The following is a 23,858-nucleotide window of genomic DNA, read 5'->3' as shown; positions in this document are numbered from 1 at the left end:
AATTTGAGGTTTGTTGCTAGCTAATATTATTTATGGGAATTTGATAAAACTAAGGTCGTAGCATGTGAAAACTTTAGTGTTTCCTGATACTTCTTTTTTCTTGAATTTCCATTTTATGATGTTGATGATGTTTGATTTTGTGAAATGTTTTCTAGACTATACATGAAGGATCATTGTTGCTTAGTTGGATTTCAGCCTATAAGTTACAAGTCTCAAATTGTGCAAAAAGAAGCCCAAATTCAACAATCACCTAAGCATTTAACTAATTCACATTATGAGTTTCGTGTTTATCCATAAGATATTTGCTTAGCAGCCAAACACTTTAAATTTAGATCGGTCAAATGAGAGTTTTCTTGCAACTGACAAGCAGATTGCAACTGACAAGCAGAGCTTGACATATAATAATTAGTGTCGATCGAAGTCGAAGCTAACTATTCTGCATATTAGAAAAATAGTGTCTCCATCAAGAGACGTTAATAGATAGTGTCCGCCTAAATCGAAGCTCATGATTAAAACACATTAACGTGGTATCGTCACACTCAACTGACGTTATAGCATAGACTTTTCAACCATGTCTTAGCTTCACTATAGAGTCTCATAGAACCGACGCTCGCTAGGGTAGACTAAACACTAATGTTAGCTTCAAGAATGGAGGGGTCCGTCCCGACTACAACGCTTGGCCAACGCCAATAACCTAATAACATCTGATTTTGACTCACACTTTTCAGCAATTTTCTAGTAGTGCCAACTTTAAGAGATGGACAAAGAAATGGTAATCAACAGTAAAAAATTACATAATCGCCCTAAATATAATTAACAACATATAAATAATTATTAACTTTGATGATTTTACATCACCATTTTTTATCTAAAAAATTTAGGAAGAAATCAAAACTTGATAACCATAAAGTAAGAGGAGAGGTTTCGTGAGCAAGTAAAAACAACCTAATCAAAATAGTAAATAAATTAACTTAAAATATAGTTATTCCAATTAAGTTTAATACTTTTATGTACAAAATATTAATTAATTATCAATAATTTTAAATTTTTATTTAATTATACTATAAGTTTTAAAATATTATAAATATAGTTATTCCAAATAAGCATAATACTAAAAATTTAACACTAATTGTATAGTTCATTCCATGAATTATCAATAATTTTAAAAATTTATTTAATAATATTTATTGCGATGATTAAATTTTTATTAAAATATTAGTAGTCTTATTTGATTTTAAAAGTAAGTCTAAAACAATTTATTTGCCAAAATAAATTGTGAAAAGATATAATGTAATAAAATGAGAGATACAACATTAAAATATTATTTTAAAATTAAATTAATTTTCTAAGAGTTGCGATTTTTAAATAAATTTTATAAAATAATTTTATTTAAAAATAATTTTAATATTACGAAGATGACTAAAAATATATGTTTTTCGATTATTTTAAATTAATTAATATTTTTTCAGAAGTTTCATTTTGAAAATTTTCTTTTAGTCTTGAAAAATATTTTTAGTTTGGATAATTTTAATTTTAAAAATATTAAATACATTTAAATTATAATTTAAATTCAAATCCTAACTAAATATTAAATATCTTTATAATAAATATTTTGGGAATATTTTAATAATAATTCAATCATCAAATTAAAAATATTTTTGGTAAAAATCTATTTTTTATATAATTTTAAAATATTAAGCGTGATGGGAAAATTCAATAAGATACTTATATTTAATTTTTAAATCTTAAATGATTGATATAGATAGTTCTCACCAAATATGTGTAGAACTTATATATTAATTTATTATAAAATTTATAAATAATTTAATTTAAGAAATAAATATATATATTTTTTATTTTCTACTAAACTTTTTTAATTATGAAATTTCTTTTTATATATCTATAAAGAGTAATTAAATCAATGGAAAATACAATATTTTTTAAAATATTTTCTATAATACCATTTTTTTTTAATTCTTAGATTTATAAAACCTTTAAAAATTAAACTCTAAATCAATAATATACATTCATTTAACTCAATTAAAATTTATCATCTGAGTTACCACTTACTTATCCTTTTTTTATTGTCATTTAACGTATTTAAATCGTAAGTGAATATGAAAAGAAAATATAGATGGGAGATGTCATGCTTCATAATATTCTTCAGAGTTGTACACAGTTTCACAGTTGTGCATAGTGATGAGTTTAAAAGTTATTTTAAAGCAAAAAATATAAATAACAACTTTAAAATTAAAGTTTAAGTTATTTGGTATTATGATCTTATAAAAATTAAAATATAACTTGAAGTTAAATTAATTGATAAAATATTTTAATAACATCTTTGATTTACAAAGTAATAGTAATATTACCATTAAAAGAATAAAATACTTTATAAAGTAAAAGACAACTTATTTGGAAATTAAAATACTCGAATAAAATATTATTAATAAAATGTACAAAATTTTTATATAATTAAATTAAGTTTATTTAGACACTTATTATTAATAGTTAATAAAATATTCGAAAAAATAAAAAATATTTAACAAAATTATAGATTATACTATAAGAGTAGAATAAATAATTCATGATTATAAATGTTTTTAAATAAAAACTAAAAATATAAACATATTTATGTGAATTAATAATAATTGAGATCCCAACAATCTTACCATTATCTACAAAAGAAATTAAATAATTATATTTTCCAACAAAAAAATTCAAATAACCATTTTTTTGCATTAATTTTCAAAGTACCCGTGTTTCAAACAAAAAAATTTATAATACATAGCACATGTCAATCTAATTGACGATTCCATTGAATAAATAAAAGGCATAGCCAATTGAGTTGGAGATTGCATCATGCCTAGCCAATTGGATAGACGACTAAGTACATGCCATAAGAGCACTCATGAATTCATATATGTGTTGGATACTTTTTTTTAATACAATTAATTAATTAAAAATTGAATAAAAACTATTAATATTTAATTTAAATAGGATTATATACAAGAATATTTTTCATACTGACGACGACGATCCACTTGATCATACATGTCATCGGTTTCACACCCTCTTGATACCATTTTTCATACCGGTCTCTGGTGATTTACCTCTGGTGTTTGATACGGATTCCCTGGAACATCACCATCACCAAATTTCCTAATAAGTTCTTGTAAGTCTACGTAGTCTTGCGTATACATTAACGAGTTGTTGTAATTGAGTTTGTTACCCATGATGACTACCTAAACGAACTTAATTACGATTGTGCGTCAATGCATACACAAGACTATATAGAATTATAATAACTTATTAGAAAATCTGGTGATGGTGATGTTTCAGGGAACTCACTACACCAAAAACTGGAATAGACAGCGCACCTTAGAGGGCGCTATTACAAAAGCGCACTCCAAAGTGAAGCGAAAAAATAAGGAGCGAACAACTGGAATAGACAGCGCACTTTAGAGGGCGCTTTTGTAATAAAGCGCCCTCTAAGGTGAAGCGAAAAAATAAGGAGGAGATAGAGGGACAACAATACAGGGTGCTTTTTAGAAAGCGCCCTCTAAGGTTACCCTTAGAGGGCGCTTTTAAAAAAGCGCTCTATAAGTCCATGTGCATTTCCAGTTTATAAAGCGCTTTTGGAAAGCCTTAGAGAGCGCTTTCATAAGCGCCCTCTTAGGCCCCCTTTAGAGGGCGCTTTTTTTCCACAAGCGCCCTCTAAGGCCCCCTTTAGTAAACATTAAAATTATAACATACTGCGCGTTTTGTTATTTCACTCTCTGTTATTTTCGTTCTTTTTCATGTTAGGGTTCTCACTGCTACGATTTTCGCTACTTCTAAGGCGTTCTCCTTCCACCTCTGTTAGATCTACGACGTTTCCTCCTTCTATTAATTCGTTGTTAGCTGTTCGATTTTGACACCATAGGTATTTTTCTAATCTTCATATTACTTGGTTTCTCTTCTGACGTTTGCTATTGTTCATTTTTTGTTTCATTTTTCTTGGTTCATACATTTATTGAGTATTCTCAACAATAATTATTGTGTTGCAATGCTAGCAATGGAGACTAGGCATTATGGGTTAAATTTCACCAACTGTTCCATTTGTTTCTCGATGTAGAAAAAGGAGGCAGCAATATCTAAAACACCTTCTACCAATCAAAGGTACACTATGCAGCTTATGAGTGTATTTATTCTAGCATACATAGCGTAGCTAGTAACTTAAGAAGTTTAGGTATGGATGTTATTTGATAGAGTAAATTAGAGTCGACTATTCTTCTGTTAGCTTTCAGTTAGACCATTATACAATTCTACATATATATTTTCTAGTCAATGTTTATCTTTTGTAAAAACTATATGATGATATATAACTATGCTACAAATTAGTGCATACCACTAATGCTTAATGCATGATTCATACATTCTCATGCTATTGAAGTCAGAGATATCTGAAAATTTTGAGAAACTAACTCAATAAACCGAAATTGTTTTGGTTTTGGATTGTTGTTGGAGACATGAATGCCCTGCACAGAGACTAACTCAATAAAGCGAAATTGTTTTGTCTCATCCCATTTTTGGTTTCTCTTCTGAAATTGTTTTTTGTTTATTCTAATTAGTAATGGATAATACATGGATGTCTTCCAATCGATTGTCGAGAGAGTACGAGAATGGGGTATCAGAATTCGTTAAGTTTGCCGTTGCGCACGCCGAAGACCCCAGTAGAATGATATGTCCTTGCTTGGGTTGTTGTTATGGGAAATGGGTTGACGCAGTTCAGTTGACATCGCATCTAATGAGGCATGGAATTGATCGAAGTTATACATGTTGGAATTTGCATGGTGAGAAAAGTAACGAGAATGTTGAACCGGGGGATAGTACGACCTATGCCTCAAACTATAGTGGCGCAGATACATACGATTGTGATCGAGTTGAAGAGATTGCAGAAGCACTTGAAGGAGATCTTAAGGATTGTCCCGAAATGTTTGAGAGGTTGGTAAGTGATGCAGAGAAACCTTTGTATGATGGTTGCACTAAATTCACAAGATTGTCTGCGGTATTAAAGTTGTACAACTTAAAGGCGGGCAATGGATGGTCGGATAAAAGTTTCACAGAGTTATTAGCCCTTTTGAAAGATATGCTTCCTGAGGATAATGTTCTTCCCAATCGAACATATGAGACCAAAAAGATGTTGTGCTCTATTGGCATGAGCTATGATAAGATACATGCATGTCCAAACGATTGCATTTTGTTTCGAAATGAGTATGCATCGTTAAATGAGTGTCCTAAATGCGGTGTCTCGCGATATAAGAACAAGTTGTCTCCAGCAAAAGTCTTGTGGTATTTTCCTGTTATTCCGAGATTTAGACGCATGTTTCGTAGTGAAACCGATTCAAGACACTTGACCTGGCATGCAGATGAAAGAATTATAGATGGAAAGTATCGACATCCGGCAGATTCACCACAGTGGTTGAAAATTGATAATGATTATCCTGAATTTGGAGAAGAATCAAGAAACCCTCGCTTGGCATTATCTACTGATGGAATGAACCCACACGGTATCCAGAGTATCTCACACAGTACATGGCCTGTGATTATTATGATTTATAACCTACCTCCATGGCTATGTATGAAGCGTAAGTACATGATGTTGTCTATGTTGATTTCTGGACCTAAACAACCAGGGAATGACATAGACGTGTACTTGAAGCCCTTAATCGAAGATTTAAAGATTTTGTGGGAGACCGGTGTGGAGGTTTATGATGGATATAGGAAAGAAAGTTTCAACTTGAGGGCGATGTTGTTTGGCACAATTAATGATTTTCCAGCATACGGAAATCTATCAGGGTATAGCATAAAAGGTCAATGTGCGTGTCCTATTTGTGAAGATAAAACAGATTGGAAGCGCTTGGAGTTTGGTCAGAAGAATGTCTTTCTCGGTCATCGGAGATTCTTAAATTCAAATCATCACTACCGTGGATGGAGAAAGGCGTTCAATGGAGAGACAGAACAAGGCAGAGCTCCACCTATATTGACGGGTGATCAAATTTTTGAAAAGGTGAAAGATTTGGATACTCAGTTTGGCAAGCCTTTTGCCCACACACTTGTCAAAAGTGGGTGGAAGAAGAGGTCAGTTTTTTTTAATTGTCGTATTGGAAGTCCTTGTATGTGAGACATTTTCTTGATGTTATGCATATTGAAAAAAATGTATTTGAAAGTGTTATTGACACGTTACTCAATATACAAGGAAAGTCTAAGGATGGCCTTAAGGCAAGAAAGGACTTGATAGCGATGGGAATAAGAACTGAATTAGGACCCTTGAAGAAAGGAAAACGAACATATCTACCGTTTGCTGCTTATACTCTATCTAGAAAGGAGAAAAAAACATTGTGTAAGTTTCTAAGTGAAGTTAAAGTTCCAGAAGGGTACTCTTCAGATATTAGAAGACTTGTGTCTATGAAAGACCTCAAGTTAAAGAGTTTAAAGACCCATGATTGCCATGTTATAATGGAACATTTTCTCCCAATAGGTATACGTTCTATTCTTCCAGAAAAAGTAAGAAGCTCTATAACTAAGTTGTGTTCTTTCTTCAAGTCAATTTGCAGTAAGGTGATCGATCCTGCGATCTTACCAATGTTGCAAAAAGAAATCGTTATTACTTTGTGTGAGCTTGAAATGTTTTTTCCTCCATCATTTTTTGACATAATGGTACATCTAGTTGTTCATCTTGTGAAAGAGACACAATTGTGTGGACCAGCTTATATGAGATGGATGTACCCTGTTGAACGTTATATGAAAATATTAAAAGGGTATGTGAAGAACCGAAGTCGACCAGAAGGTTGTATGGTTGAAAGATACATTGTTGAAGAAGCGATTGAGTTTTGTACTGAATATTTGTCTAATGTTCAGTCAATCGGACTCCTCAAGTCTCAGCTTGTCGAAAAGAAAGAAGGAAAAAATCTAATTGGAAATAAAATCGTGGCAGTATCAAGGGTCGAACGGGATCAAGTGCATTTGTATGTTCTGCACAATGAGAATGAGGTTGAGCCGTATGTTGAAATTCACAAGGATGTTCTCCGAGGTTTAAATCCCAATAGAAATGAAAATTGGATAGTACGAGAGCACAATCGATGTTTTATACCTTGGTTTAAGGATCATATTTATTCAAAGTATTATTCAGATCCCGCTTCAATAACAGAAAGGTTGAGATGCTTAGCATATGGTCCAAGTTTCCATGTTTTTTCTTATAGCGCATACGCGATTAATGGATACACATTTTATACCAAAGAACGAGATGATAAAAGTACTATGCAGAATAGTGGTGTCACCGTGGTAGCTGAAGCAATGCACATATCAAGTGTGAAGGACTTAAACCCCAAATTTGCAAATCTGTCGTATTTTGGTGTTATCGAGCGCATTTGGGTGTTTGATTATGAGAAGTTTCAAATTCCTATATTTGGTTGCAAGTGGGTTGAAAATAATAACGGCATTCGAATGGATAAGTCAGGATTTTTGCAAGTGGATCTTAATAGGGTGGGATACAAAGATGAGTCTTTTATTCTAGCCTCTCAAGCTAGACAAGTGTTCTATGTCAATGATCCGAAAAGTACGAAATGGTCTATAGTTCTTTTTTCCAACAAAGTAATTGATGAAAACACTGGAGATCAATGGGATATTGATGTTGAATTGAATCGTTTACCAGAAATGATCAAGATGAGAATATTATATCAAATGATTCATATATTAGAAATGATCATAATGAGGGTATTTGGATCAATCCAACCGTCCGTGTTGTTAAGAGACATGTAGAACATATTCCAACCAAGAAAAGAAAGAGAACTTAGTGAAAAAGGTACAGGTCAAATGATTTTAATTGTTTTCTTTATTACAGGTAAAATGGCTTTTATTACAGCAAATCGAGTCGGTTGCATAAAAAAAAAGGTATAAACACAATTATATGATATTTATGCATAGAAAATGTTAATTCTTGATCTTATACTTCACCTAACTAATTTTATGATATTTTAGGTTCATGCTATTGATATTGAACAAAAAGAGGTTGTTGCTAAGAAGACTGCGGCTAGCAAAAAAAACATACATCTCAGAGATGCTTTTGCTACTTAGTTTTATTTCTTTTTAAGTTATGAATTGGTTGTATATTTAGAATCTTTAGAAGTTAAACGATTATATATCAGTGGATTGTTGTATATGTATGGATTGTTGTATATAAGACTTGTTGAATGCAATGTGTGAAAAAGGGCTTCAAATTATACAGTTTTAGGTGTACTGCTTCAATATACAGGTTGTCTAAAATAAATAAAAAAATATAGCGCTTTTTTAAAAAAAAAATTAAATAACCACCCACTTTAGAGGGCGCTTTCCAAAATAAGCGCCCTCTAAACCCTTTAAATTTCCACTTTAGAGGGCGCTTTCCAGTAAAAGCGCCCTCTAAACCCTTAAAAGTTTCCACTTTAGAGGGCGCTTTCCAGTAAAAGCGCCCTCTAAACCCTTAAAAGTTTCCACTTTAGAGGGCGCTTTCTTTAAAAAGCGCCCTCTAAAGTGGCCCTTAAAGGGCTTAAAGAGCCACTTTAGAGAGCGCTTTCACCAGGATAAAAAACGTTGTCTTTACCTATGCCAGCGCCAGATTAGAGGGCGCTTTAAAGCGCTGTTATAGGCCAAAAAAAGTGCCCTCTTTTCCCTTATTTGGCCTAGTGACTCGTATCAAACATATTGGATGAATCAATATACTGGTACGAGAAAGGGCACGCAAGGGTGTGGAATTGGTGGCATGTATGATCAAGCGGGTCGGCGTCGTTAGTGTAAAAATTATTCTCATATGTAATCCTATTTAAATTAAATATTAATAGTTTTTATTTAATTTTTATTTTTATTAATTAATTGTATTTACAAAATGTATTCAACACATATGAGTCAGATGAATTGGCGATTATTCACATGTCTTGTACATTGTCGCTAGCTCAAATGGCTAGGCCTGTTATTTGTTCAATAGAGTCATCAATTAAATTAGCTTGTGCTCTGCGTTGCAAATTATTTTTGTTTGAAACATATGTATTTTGAAAATTAATGGGGATAGATGATTATTTGGAGAATTTTGTTGGAAAACATAGTTATTTTGAAGAAAAAAATTTCATTATCCGCAACACACCCATAAATGTATATATTCATAAAAAGGACAACTAAAAGCATTTGGTTTATATTATCCAAATGCCAAAAAAATGTGGAAGTCGTGATTGGAATGTGTTTTACATGTGTATGGTGAAATTACGTTTGATTAGTCACAAGATGTCTGATACAAAGTTGAAACAATGTGTGAGGTAAAATGATATGTAAATAATTGATGAACAAATAAAAGAATAAAAATAAGAGACATAAATAATTAATAACTTTGTTCGATGCAATCGTCACATATGTCTATAGGATTATAGCCCACAAGAAAGGAAATTAACTAATTATAAATAGTTAATATTACATGACAATCTGATATGAAATCTCATAGTTAAATATTTTTTTCATATTATTACATATGAAATTCAACTTAGACTTTCCCAGAATCTGAATTTTACTCATTTTCACTCAAATATTCTCTCAAGTGTTTGTAAAAACCAACTATTTAGGATGTGAACATTTCACAATTTAATACCAAACTCTCTCTCTCTCTCTCTCTCTCTCTCTCTCTCTCTCTCTCTCTCTCTCTCTCTCTCTCTCTCTCTCTCTCTCTCTCTCTCTCTCTCTCTCTCTCTCTCTCTCTCTCTCTCTCTCTCTCTCTCTCTCTCTCTCTCTCTCTCTCTCTCTCTCTCTCTCTCTCAGAAAAGACTAACAAATATATAGTTTTAAGAAACACAATATAAAAGACTTAACTTTAAAATCTTATACTGCCTAGGAACTCTCTCTTCAAGTATATCTTCAAATAAGGAGAAAAATCTCTTTATATAGAGATTACGATCCAACCAAAAGCCAATTAAGGTACAACCAATAATCAACTGAATTTAATCTAATATTCAACAAACCAAATCTTTTATTTAAACCAAATTAAATTAAACTTCTTCATACAACCCTAAAAGTCATACAAATAATCACGATCAAGGGCTCATCATCATGTCCTAATATTCAACATCAAGTAATCGTTATGTTTCTCGCTCAAATAATGGTGAATACAAATGTGGTCTTCCATCTCCATTGATGACTGCTTGGACGAATTTAAACATAGGTCCTCGTTTTTTGGATGTGGGATGTATAAGGTATTACTTTATAAACGTAATATCCATGAGCTATTTTATTTTGTGATTTTCAGAAAATCTCTCTTTCGTTGTTCTTCTCTAATTCCCTCTTTTATTGTTCTTCTCTAATTTTAGATGCAGAGATATAAGAGGTGTAGTCACTTTGTGTGGTATGATGAAGAGATGTCTCAAAGAGTCAAGGAAGTAATGTCTTCACTCCACCAAAAATTAAATCAAGGAAAGGTCGATCTTAATTATGCCATAATCAAAGAGGATGAATTGAAGTTGAAGATAAAGTTCTTGAATATGATGAATAAGTTTACCATGGGAATGACATTTGTATTGTTAATAGGATTAGTTATATCTAATATAATTAATTAGTACCAATTTATTTGATTAGCTTAAATTGATTAATAATAAATTCATGGATTTGTTCAGATTAAGATGATTAGGTATGTTATGTTCAATTGTTGTGTGCAATTTTATGTGTAACACCCTAAACCCCTAAACTTATATTAAAAGAATTATTCGACAATTTAAGGTGTCACTTCGACAACCAACCAACAAAACTTTCAAAAACATTTAACAACATACAGTAGAAATTAACATAATAACAACTTCAAATTGAACTTCTCAAATAAAGTATTAAACTTTAACATCACAATTCGACACCAACACAAAACATAACAAGAATGTTTCGTCCCCGATGTTACAAGATCAGAGCATTAAACCACTATAATATAATAGAACGATAGATAAATGAAGGTAAGCTTCGAGAGGATATCTTCCATTCACAACAACAAAACTCTACTCCTGCTTATCTACAAGATGTCCATGATGGACAACATAGAGCAAAATGGGTGAGAATAAACTTCGATATAAAATGGCGTAAATAATGTGAGGGTCGATAAACACACAACACATCACATATTCAATACACAAACCACCCATTATAATCCCACATATTTTCCATCATAATATATACATATGCATGCAATGTGACTCACAACATCAACACTATGCATGTAGTACCAATCAAGGATAGTTCTTCATACGAATTGGGTTCACCTTTTTAAACCCCGAGTACACCCTTCTAGACTCAAACAAGTTACTTGTCCACCCTTTTAGACTTGTAACTCGCTTATTTCACAACAAGGACACAAATGATGTATGACATACAATTTATACAATAATAACAACCACATGTTTATCACCCCCCATTTGAACCATAAACAACATTCAACATAGCAACAATGTAGTCCCCCCCCCCCTTTAAAACTATCACCACAATAAACAATGATTATGTATTATCCATATAATTAATCATCAATCAACATAACAATTCTCGTTATCAATGAGTTGAACACCACTTAACATAACTCAACGAATTCATGCATAATCATTATCAATTTAATAAAATGCACCAATTCTCAGCAAACAGAAACACATAGTCCCAAACAGTACATGATAATATCCATTAATCGCCATAACAACACACTGCCACAAAATTAACTTGAAACGACTCAGTTCTGCATTGTCACCCTTGTCGGGCGACCTACAGCTTGTTGGGTGAGCCCTCGCTAGGCGAGCTCTTCTATCGCTGGGCGCACATCACAAAACCTAGAACCCCTCATTCTTCATATCTCGTCGGGATAGACATTGCTCACTAGGCGAGCTCTCGTTGGGCAAAGTTCACCCTCGCTTGGCGAGATTGCTCAAACCAAAACTTAGAAAACATGATTTTCCATCATTTGAGCCCTATCAAAGTTTCAATTTCGACCCTAATCGATCCCAAGCGCATGAAATTTAGTCATACACGCTAATACAGTATTAAAACACTCAAATAGGCACAGATTAACATATATTGCATTGATTTGATTCAACATCATCATCATCACCTTCAACAATTACAACACATATCATAAGAACACCGAATTTCAGAATTCAATCAAATAGATTCACACAAAATTGACATAAAATTAGTACACAAAAATTACTATAAAAACATATAGATCGTGAAAGAGTTCTACGAAACTCATCTGAAGCCCTAAACCATTCATCAATGGTGAAAAGGGAAAATCCCAAAGGAGGAGGGTAAGATACCCTCTCTATCCTTCATACATTATAACAATATATGAAGTAGCCCCCCCCCCCCCCCCAACACACACACACATATACCTGAATTTTTAGTAATCTCTAAGCTTCGGCTATGGTGATTTTCCTTCCAAAACCCATGCTCTTGCTCTTTCTGACTTTGCCTCTCAATTTCCAAAGTATTTTCACTTACTGTAAAACGTTTCAACTCTCACATTTTCTATTTAAACCAAAATTTAATTCTCTTTAGTTATTCCTGATCCTCCTTTACCCCTAACTTACTCACATATTCTCTATATTACCCTTACTCCTCATACTAACTCGAACTTCTTTTATTTTAATTTTAAATCTAAATTTCCTTCCAATAACATTATTTTTAATTTTTCCTCTCAAATTAAATTAATTAAAATTAATATAATTAATTTCTACCATTCCCTTAACTCTCTCCAATACCCTCCAAGACACGTATATTCACCAATTATCAACCAAAAACATATAATTCACTAAATAATTCAAATAAAATGCAACTAAATTCAATTAATTAAAGTAATTGAATTCTTGGTGTTACATTATGTGCAATGTAATGTTATGTTCAATGTTATGTCAAATGAAATTGATTATGTTAAGTTGAATGAAATGAAATTGATTATGTATTGTTCAAAAGTTTAATAGACTTAATGTACAAAATGGAAATGAATAAATAACAGGCATGTAATTTTCACAAGTTTGAACAGAGTTAGAAACCTTGTAATGTTTATGACAAGTGAACAAAGAACAAGCCTTGTAAGTTTGAACACAGTTTGATCACAAGTTCAGGACAGTTGAATAAACCTATAACATTAGTTTGTAACAATGTAATATAAATTGTAACAGACCCTAAACATAGTTTGTAACCTTGTAATGATTATGACAGACTTGTAATGTTTATGATAGGTTAATTATTGACATATAACCTTGCTCATTAGTTGATAGTTGAATTATAAACATTGAAATTTCATAACACAAATTAATAGTGAAATTTCATAGCACAAATTAACAATGAAATTTCATAACACAAACTAAGATTGAAATTTCATAAACTTGTCCATCAAAGTTACAACTTTGTTCATGACATACCAAAATACAACTTTGTTCATACATACCAAAATACGACTTTGTTCATACTTGTTTATACATACCAAAACATTACAACTTTGTTCATGATAGTTTGTAACTTTGCTCATGACACCAAAATACAAATACAAATACAAAACATAAATCTTATTCTTGAGTAGGTTGTGGTCCTTGTGAGAAAGATCCAATTTCTTGAGTAGGTTGTGTTGTACTCTTTGACTTCTTTTTATTCTCACTTTATAGTTTTTGACTTCTTTGTCTTATTACCACCTTTTGGCATTGCCTTATCCGCTGTCATCTTTCCTTTACATGTTCTTATGTTATGTTCCATGGACCCACATTTGTAACATGTAACAGTTGCAAGCTTCATTGGCAGAACATTTGGGTGTTTGAGTTCATCATTGATTTTGTTCGTCATATTCTTGGGATGTTTAATTGCCCTTCTCATCAATGGTGGACTGGCCATTAATTCACCATCTACATGACATTATTGGGACCATTTGTGGGGTAGCTGATGTGTGAGTATTTTTTGTTGAAAAGTTGAGTTCCTGCACACAATACCAATACTTAATATTAGAGTCATATCCTACACATAATAACATGACATAATATGATACTCAGTTCATACAAGCATCTAATATTCATAAACAAATTTTTCATGTTGTTTCTTATTATGCCATATGCATGTTATGGCATGGCTGCAAGGGATCCCAGATAAGTCACATTTCCTACAAACATAAGTTTCTTCTTTGATGTTCATATAGTAGGTTTCAATACCATTTGTTACAATAAATATACCCATACCATCATCATCGTGCCATGTTAGAGTCCAGCCTTCTGCAAATTTCTTATTCTTTTCAAACACTAATCGGATTCTAGGACACACATTTCCAGCATATTTAATCATACATCATTTACGTTTAGTAATCTTATTAGTTAACTAATGTTTAATCCCTTCTAAAAGGGTTATAATTGGTTTGTACCTATAGTATAGGATTTCCCTATTAAATGTTTCACACATATTGTTTACCTGAAGGTCACATTTAGAGAAGGTCTTAAAGTGTGACCTGCTTCAATATTGTGTTGGAAACTCCTTCATTTTCTTCTAAGCAGCTTCATTCAAACCTTTAATCCTTAACATTACCCTCTCTCATCCTTGAATAGTTGTATCCCTTGCAGCACTCCACAAACTTTCCTTCAATTCCATCCCAGGGTGCTTCTTTTTTCAATTACCATACAAATGCTTCACACATAGACGTTGTTCCACATGATCACTCAAACCTTGAACAGATGGGAGAAGACCCTGTAAAATATAAGTAACAAAATATAATTCACATTTATACATGAAATAAAAACCTAAGTAAGAAAAATATAATACATTAATGTTTGACCATGATAACGGTGAGGATTATAACCAACTTCATAGACCACCTGAAAGTGAAGATGATGAAGAGTATGAGATATTTCTAACCTATAAGGTTGGTGGGGCAACCAAGTTTCAGTTGTGAAGAATTTATCAAAAAGGAGTTGGTAAGGGATGCTATAAAGGAATATGCCATGCAGAAGAAAAAATGTATACCTAAAGATGAATGATGGAAAGAAGATGATTGTTAGGTGTATGGATGAATGCAAGTTTTACATGAGAATTGGTAAAATGGTTGGTTGTAACACCCTGAATTCAATTAATTTACTTAATTGAATTTTGTTGCTTTTATTTAATTGTTTAAGTGATTTAAAATGGTTTTAAATATTTATTTCAGTGAGAATATGTGATCATTTGGAAAATTGTGAGTGATTTTATGGGAATGATAGAGAGTAGTATAAATTAATTAGAATTTTAGTTAATTTTAAATGATTGAAATAATAAAATAATAATAAAAATAGGAGGAATAGTAATATTAGGGTAGAAATAGTAATTATTAGAAAATTAAGGGAAAGTGGTAAAAGTAAATATGAATGGAGAAGAAAAGTGTGAGAGAGGTTAGAAATCTCTCATTCTCTTTGTCATCTTCACTTTCAAGTGGTGTATGAAGTTGCTCATAATCCTCACCATTATTATGGTCAAACATTAATGTATTATAGTTTTCTTACTTGTATTTTATTTCTTGTATAAATGTGACTTAGATTTTGTTACTTATATTTTATATTTTACAGGGTCTTGTCCCAGTTGTTCAAGGTTTGAGTGAGAATGTGGAATAACATCTATGTTTGAAGTATTTCTATGATAAATGGAAAAATAAGTACCCTGGGATGGAATTGAATCAAGGTTTATGGAGTGATGCAAGGGCCACAATTATTCCAGGATGGGAGAGGGCAATCTTAAGGATCAAAGATTTGAATGAAGTTGCTTAGAAGGAAATGAATGAGGTGCCAACACAATATTGGAGTAGGTCACACTTTAAGACTTACTCTAAATGTGACATTCAGGTAAACAATATTTGTGAAGCGTTTAATATGGAAATCCAAGAATATAGGGATAAACCAATTATCACCATTTCAAAATAGATTAAACATTACTTGATTAATATGATTGCTAATCCGGAAAGGCTTATGATTAAATATGGAGGAAATGTGTGCCCTAATATCCAATTAGTGCTTGAAAAGAATAAGAAATTTATAGAAGATTGGACTCCAACATGGCATGGTGATGATGACATGGCTATATTTGATGTAACAAATGGTATTGAAACCTACTACGTCAATGTCAAAGAAGAAAATTGTGCTTATAGAAAATGAGACTTATTTGGTACCCTTGAAACTATGATGTAACATGCATATGGCATAACAAGAAACAACCTGAAAAATTTGTTTCTGAGTATCACAGGTTTGTATGAACTAAATATTATATTATGCCATGCTATTGTGTGCAGGATATGACTCTTATATTAAGTATTGGTATTGTATGCAGGAAATCAACTTTTCAAAATATATACTCACATATTATCTATCCCACAAATGGTCCTTAACTATGGCTTGTAGATGGTGAATTAATGGTCAATCCAGCATTGAGAAAAAGGGCATTTGGACGTCCCAAGAAGATGAGGAAAAAAACCAATGATGAACCCAAAAGCCCACATGTTATGCCGAGGAAGCTTGTAACTATTACATGTCACAAATGTGGATCTATGGGGCATAACATGAGAACACGTAAAGGAAAGAGTGCAACAGATAGGGACATGCCAAAGGATGGCAATAAGACCAAAAAGTTAAAAACTACAAAGGTAAAGAAAAAGAAATCAAAGAGTGCAACACAACCTACCCAAAAAATTGGATGTTGCTCACAAGGACCACAACCTACTCAAGAATAAGATTTATGTTTTATCTTTGTATTTGTATTTTCGTGTCATGAACAAAGTTGTAATGTGTTGGTATGCATGAACAAGTATGAACAAAGTCGTATTTTGGTATGTATGAACAAAGTTGTATTTTGGCATGTCATGAACAAAGTTGTAATTGTCATGAATAAGTTTATGAAATTTCAATGATAACTTTTGTTATGAAATTTCAATGATAACTTTTGTTATGAAATTTCAATGTTGATTTGTGTTATGAAATTTCAATATTTATAATTCAATTGTCAACTAATAAACAAGGTTATATGTAAATAATTCAACTATTAAAAACATTACAGGTTTGTCATAAACATTATAAGGTTAGAAACTTTGTTTAAGGTCTGTTACAAATTGTATTACATTGTTACCAACTAATGTTACAGGTAGGTTCAACTTTCATGAGCTTATGGGCAAATTGTGTCAAAGTCACAAGGCTTGTTCTTTTTTTCAAATGTCATAAACATTACCGGTCTTTCATAAACGTTACTAATTGTGTTCAAACTTGTGAAAATTACATGCTGCTATTTTTTCATTTCCATAGTGTACATTAAGTCTGTTAAACTTATGAACAATACATAATCAATTTCATTTCATTCACCTTAACATAATCAATTTCTTTGCACATAATGTTGAACATAACATTACATTGGACATAACATTGCACACACCAGGTCAACATAACATACCTAATCAAGTTAGCCTAAACAGATCCATGAATTTGTTACTAATCATTTTAACCTAATCAAACAAATTTGTACTAATTGATTACATTTGATATAAATAATCCTATTAACAACACAAATGTCATTCCTATGGTAAACTTATTCATCATCTTCATGAACTTTATCTTTAACTTCAACTAATCCTTTCTGATTATGGCATCATTCAACTTGACCTTTTCTTTGTTTAATTTTTGATGCAGTGAATATGCCTCCTTGAGATATTTCTTCATCATACCAGACAAAGTGAGTACACCTCTTATATCCCTGCATCTAGAATTAGAGAAGAACAATGAAAGAGGAAATTAAAGAAGGGCAATGAAAGAGGGATTTTTTTGAAATTACAAAATAAATTAGTTCATAGATATTACGTTTACAAATTAATACCTTGTACATCCCACAGCAAAAAAAAAAACTATGACTTAGGTTCAAATCCGTCCATGCAGTCACCAAGGAAGATGGAAATCCACATTTGCATTCGTCATTATTTAAGCGAGAAACATAATAATTACTTGATGTTGAATATTGAGACCTGGTGATAAGCATTGGATCGTGATCATTTGTACGATTTTTAGGGTTTTCTAGGGAAGGTGAAGCAGAAAGATGCGATGAGAATGAAAGGAGGTAGAAGACGATGACTAGGGTTCTTCACCAATGGTTTTATAAATAAAATGAATTAAATTAAATTATCGTTTAATTTAAAATATTTTTAAATGGCGTGACAACAAATTTTTTCATATTTGCTCAACATATCTTTTGTCACGTCATAAATGAAATGGTCACATATCCAATTTTGAGAGGGGATAAAAAAATTCAAAAATATTTAAAACAAGGATCTAAAATCTGATTTTTTTAAGGGACTAAAAATTTATAAAAATTAAAAAAGAGAGACCAAATCTCTATTTAAGTTGTTAATTTATTAACATTTACTAATGGATTCTCTTGAATCATTATCTTCCACTTCCGTTTCTTCTAATTTATATACTCCCTCCGTTCCTTTTTAAGTGTCTCTTTCTTAAAAAAAAAATTGTTTCTTTTTAATTGTCAATTACAAATTTTAAGGTAGTATTAAATGCACTTTTGTCAAAATTACCTCTAGATAATTATTATAGAGAGAGAAAAAATAAAATGAAATTAATAAATAGTTAAGGGTATTATAGGTAAAAGAAGAATTATAGTTTGAAAAGTAACAATAATTATTAGTTTTCTTGGTATATGTAAAAAGTAAAAAAAATGACACTTCAAAAAAAATGGAGTGAGTATTTCTTTAGTTTGCTGCGACTACCACCTGTGCTATTTTCTACATTTATTCAGTTTGTTGCGACTTCCACTTCTTCTATTTTCTATTTCTTTGATTTGCTGCATGTTGTTTTATAAAGAAATATAGAACATGGGATTGTAGGACAAAAAGGGCCAATAAACTAGATTATCTTATGGTAGAATGAGTAAGAAGAATGGTAAAATATAACATCAAATAAAACACAAACATGGAGAACATATGGATAATAAAAAAAGAAGAATAAGTAACTGAAACATGAAATGTTTAAGAAGAATTGTTAACATATGGTTGTGTGATTTGAGTGGCTTCCTTCAAATGCACTTGGCTCTCACAAATTTCTGCATTATGTCTTGAGCTTTAACATTGTTTATACTTTATAGTGAATCCAAAATATTTTGCATTAAGTTCATTCAAATTGAAATTTTATTGTACAGTCAAAATCTAAAGAAGTATAGCTAATAGTGAATGCTTGATATTCTAAAGTTGTTGCATGTGTGTGTTTCAATTGAGTAATTATTGGATAATATGTGATTAATATTTCAATGTTATTAAAAATGTTGTAACTTATTCTCTATAAAAGATAGTTATAAGAAGTATTGAACTATGATCCTACTCCGTGCATTCCTAATCAAGACCCCTATAGTATAAAACTTTTATTTTGCAAATTATATATAATAATTCAAATAATTTATTCTCTAAAAAATAAATTATTTTACAATTTTATTAAGATTTATTATTAAGTTTTTATATTTATATTTTAATAAATATAATAATTTATATTATTATTAAAATAAAAAAATAATCATAAATAATTTCATTCTTCCGCATAATCTATCACCTCGTCAATTCAATTATCACATTATCAGAAAATGAGACACGGGACTAAATTCATAAAAAATTGAAATAAAATGATAAAAAATTAAATTTTAAATTGAAATGAATCAAAATTAAAATTAAAAAAAAAACTAAATATAGAAGAACCAAAATTGAAATTAAACATTTTTTTATAAGTTCATGTTATGTTATTTTTAAAAATTTTCTGAGACGTATTATAATTTGTTAAGGAAAAAAATACATTAATGATAATAACAAATGCCTTGCTGAGAATCATAAAATAAAATATCAATGGGTAATGCTAATATGTGCAGGCACAAATTAAAAACTAAATTTATAATTTTTTTTATATATTGGTTTTATTAAAATTTATAATTAATTCTTTTATTATTTAATATAAATTAAAAATTCTTATTTGTGGATTTCTTAACCTCCACCCTAAATACAAAAGTTATCATTACCTAATATTTAATTAAATATTCTAATTTACAATGATGTAATCATTTTTTATTTGTATTACCATTATTATAAAAAATCATATTTTTTAGAAAATCTTTAACATAAAAAACCTTTAAAATGAAATCAATATTTTATTCTTATTTCATATAAAGAAATTTCATATCTTTTAGAAACTTTTTACGATGCATAATAATTAATCTCTTTTAATTAATTACTTATTAATTATATTTGACGGTTTATTTTTATAATTATGAAACAACTCACCATTATGGTGTTGCCTTTTCAGTTTTTAGCACTTATTTGAATGTATTAAAATTAGTTCGATGATGGATATATATTTTTTTTAACTTTTGCAAAAATCTATAATTTCCAAATATACCATCCAATTGAATGTATAATTTTTATTTTTATATTGAATCAGACAACAAAGTGACTGCACTTTTCTGTGCTCTTGTAAGATTTTATATATATATATATATATATATATATATATTATATATATATATATATATATATATATATATATATATATATATATATATATATTGTTTTCATAGCTATCCAAATTCAAAACACCTTTCAATCATGGCTTCGAAAATTTGTCTCTATTTACAATTCTTCTATATTACAAGCATTCACTTTGTTATTTTTACATTGGCTCAGTCTGATAATTATATCATTCACATGGATTCATCAGCTATGCCTAAAGCATTCTCAGATCAACATAGTTGGTATCATTCTACTCTTTCTCAAGTTACTACCACTAACAATTATCTCAATTCTCCTTCTTCTAGAATGATCTATACATACACTAATGTTATGAATGGTTTTAGTGCTAATCTATCACCTCAAGATCATGAATCTCTCAAAAACTCTCATGGTTACGTTTCTTCGATACCCGATTTACCTTTGAAACTAGACACAACACACACATCTCAGTTCCTTGGCCTTAATCCTTACAAAGGAGCATGGCCAGCTTCTGAGTATGGCAAAGATATCATTGTTGGTGTAATAGACACTGGTGTTTGGCCAGAAAGTGAAAGTTTCAAAGACGATGGAATGACTGAAATACCCTCAAAATGGAAAGGGAAATTATGTCAATTTGAAAACTCCAACCATTCATCTTTTTGCAACAAGAAACTCATTGGAGCTAGATTCTTCAACAAAGGGTTCTTAGCAAAATATCCCGACCTTAGTAAAACCATTGCGAACGACTCACGCGACACAATAGGTCATGGAACGCATACTTCAACAACGGCAGCTGGAAGCAAAGTGGATGGTGCATCTTTCTTTGGTTATGCGAATGGAACTGCAAGAGGAATAGCTTCATTGTCTAGAGTAGCCATATACAAGACTGTGTGGGGAACAGAGGGAGATGCACTTTCATCTGATATAATAGCTGCAATTGACGCCGCATTATCAGACGGTGTCGATGTTCTTTCCATGTCAATAGGCTATAACAATGTATCATTGTACGAAGATCCAGTTGCAATAGCCACATTTGCAGCTATGGAAAAAGGTGTCTTTGCGTCTACTTCAGCTGGTAATAGTGGACCTTACTCTCACACCCTTCACAATGGAGTACCTTGGGTGATAAACGTTGCTGCCGGTACTTCGGATCGCGAATTCCGTGGAAATCTTACACTCGGTAATGGAGTTTCACTCACTGGCTTATCTTCTTATGTAGGAAATTTCTCTGCTACCAATATCCCGGTTGTGTTCGTGGATATGTGTGAAAATCCTGAAGAACTAATCAAATTTAAGAACAAGATTGTAGTTTGTGAAGACAAAACAGGATTTCTTTCTACACAATTTTATAATGCGTTTTCCGCCAAAGTTGTTGGAGGTGTTTTCATTTCAAACGCATCACAACAAGATCTATCACAATTCTTATGGTATCCGCTTCCGTCCATCGTCATTAATCAGAAAGACGGAGAAATTGTCAAAGATTACATACTGAGAAACTCTAACTCTAGTAAAATACAAAACATGTCTTTCAAGAAAACAGGTTTTGGTGCTAAACCATCACCTAGTGTTGATTCTTATAGTTCAAGAGGGCCATCCAATAGTTGTCCATATGTGTTGAAACCCGACATTACAGCTCCTGGTACATCAATCTTAGCTGCATGGCCTGCAAATATTCCTGTGTTGGATTTTGGAACCAAAGTCTACAACAACTTCAAGTTTTTATCAGGAACATCTATGTCATGTCCTCATGTTGCTGGCGTGGCCGCACTTTTAAAAGGCGCGCGTCCGGATTGGAGCCCCGCAGCTATTAGATCAGCAATGATGACAACATCAGACATATTTGATAATACTAAGAAACCCATCAAAGACATTGGAAATGATAACAAAGATGCAACCCCTTTAGCATTGGGAGCTGGTCATGTTAACCCTAATAGAGCACTTGATCCTGGTCTTGTTTATGATGCTGGTGTACAAGATTACGTTAATCTTCTTTGTGCACTTAACTTCACTCAACAAAACATCACTGCCATTACAAGATCCTCTTCCAACGATTGCTCTAAACCTTCCTTAGATCTTAACTACCCTTCTTTTATTGCTTTCATAAAAGCTGGAAATACTTCTGTAAGGACAACTCATAACTTTCGCAGAACAGTTACCAACGTTGATGAAGCACAATCAACTTATTTTGCTAGCATTAGTCCTATTAAAGGGTTTAACATCAGTGTTGTACCAAACAAGTTGGTATTCAAGGAGAAGAACATGAAATTAAGCTTCAAGTTAAAGATTGAGGGCGAAAAAGTGACAAAGAAAAATGAAGTATCTTATGGATATCTCACTTGGAATGATGGGAAACATGTGGTAAGGAGCCCTATTGTGGTAACAACCCCCAATTTCTAGAAATAAAAATTAATAGATTAGTGCAAATTGAATAAAAAATCAGCACCTATTACAGTTTGATATTATATAATTGATATTTATGTTCTTAAAATGCCACCACCACTTAATCTGTCCTTTATACTACAATCTATAATATTTGGGCATCAAGATTAATAGTTTATGCTTGAATTAAATATTATTTGAGAGTTAGTTGAAGAACTAATTTAACTGAACACTTCAAATTTAATCAAGAAAGTTATCCACAATTAGCTACAACCAAAGAATCAACAATAATTCTTTAGTTTCAGTTTCAATTTTTCATTTTTTTTTGTAAGATTGAAACTTGAACGAGTGTGAGATTGAAACTTGAAAGTATCGTGTTATTTTGCCAATAACTTGTTTAGTGGTGATGAGGGGAAATAGAAGATGAAGAAAGGAAAAAGGAAAAATAAAACTTTTTAAACAAAAAATTCACATGTGCGGCATCTCATGGGTGAAAGATTTAATTGTAAATGTGCTTGTTTATTGAGTTGTCAACTAGTATTTTTTTTCTGATCTATGTGTCGACCCATGTTTGGTGAGAGATTCAAAATTAAATCACTTTTTATCAAACTAATAAAATGAACATCATTAGCGTGGGAAGAAAATAGTAATAACAATAAAAAAAAAATTGGAAACTCCGAACAAATAGGATTTTTTTTAGAATTTGTTACGAAAAAAAAGAAGGTTTGAAAATTTCGAACAAATATATATTTTTCCTCTCTTGGGAGGATTTGTCATCAGAAGAAGACTTTAAGGTTGACCTTGTTGTATTTTGGGATAGTTTAAGCTTCGAGGAGGTGGCCACTCCTTCTGATGTACCTCTGTCTCGACAAAAATGGTGGTATATTGAAACACAATTGCTAGTGGAGGTCGATGAAGAACAAGAAATGAGGGAAATCTTTGGTGAGGGGAG

The 23,858-nt window shown here is 31.4% G+C and overlaps 1 protein-coding gene across 2 annotated transcripts; it reads left to right on the top strand.

Annotated features, from left to right (window-relative positions):
- The first annotated feature begins 20,632 nt into the window (after positions 1 to 20,632).
- LOC127076138 (subtilisin-like protease SBT3) lies at positions 20,633 to 23,031 on the top strand. 2 transcript variants are annotated; one of them, XM_051017702.1, is made up of 2 exons: positions 20,633 to 20,790; positions 20,893 to 23,031. In XM_051017702.1, the coding sequence occupies exons 1-2, from the start codon at positions 20,645 to 20,647 to the stop codon at positions 22,922 to 22,924; spliced, it is 2,178 nt and encodes a 725-aa protein (XP_050873659.1). In that variant the 5' UTR covers positions 20,633 to 20,644; the 3' UTR covers positions 22,925 to 23,031. The 2 variants fall into 2 exon arrangements, with proteins under 2 accessions (XP_050873659.1, XP_050873658.1); XM_051017701.1 differs by having other exon boundaries at positions 20,633 to 23,031.
- Positions 23,032 to 23,858: the final 827 nt, after the last annotated feature.

Source organism: Lathyrus oleraceus, chromosome 4 (genome assembly GCF_024323335.1).
Source record: "Lathyrus oleraceus cultivar Zhongwan6 chromosome 4, CAAS_Psat_ZW6_1.0, whole genome shotgun sequence".
In the NCBI taxonomy this organism is placed as follows: Eukaryota; Viridiplantae; Streptophyta; class Magnoliopsida; order Fabales; family Fabaceae; genus Lathyrus; species Lathyrus oleraceus.
The sequence above is the reverse complement of the archived record's forward strand: the minus strand, read 5'-3'. Positions and strand labels throughout refer to the sequence as shown.

Coding starts and splice junctions, on each gene's coding strand:
- LOC127076138 (XM_051017701.1), top strand. CDS start 20,645: ATGGCTTCGAAAATTTGTCTCTATTTACAATTCTTCTATATTACAAGC.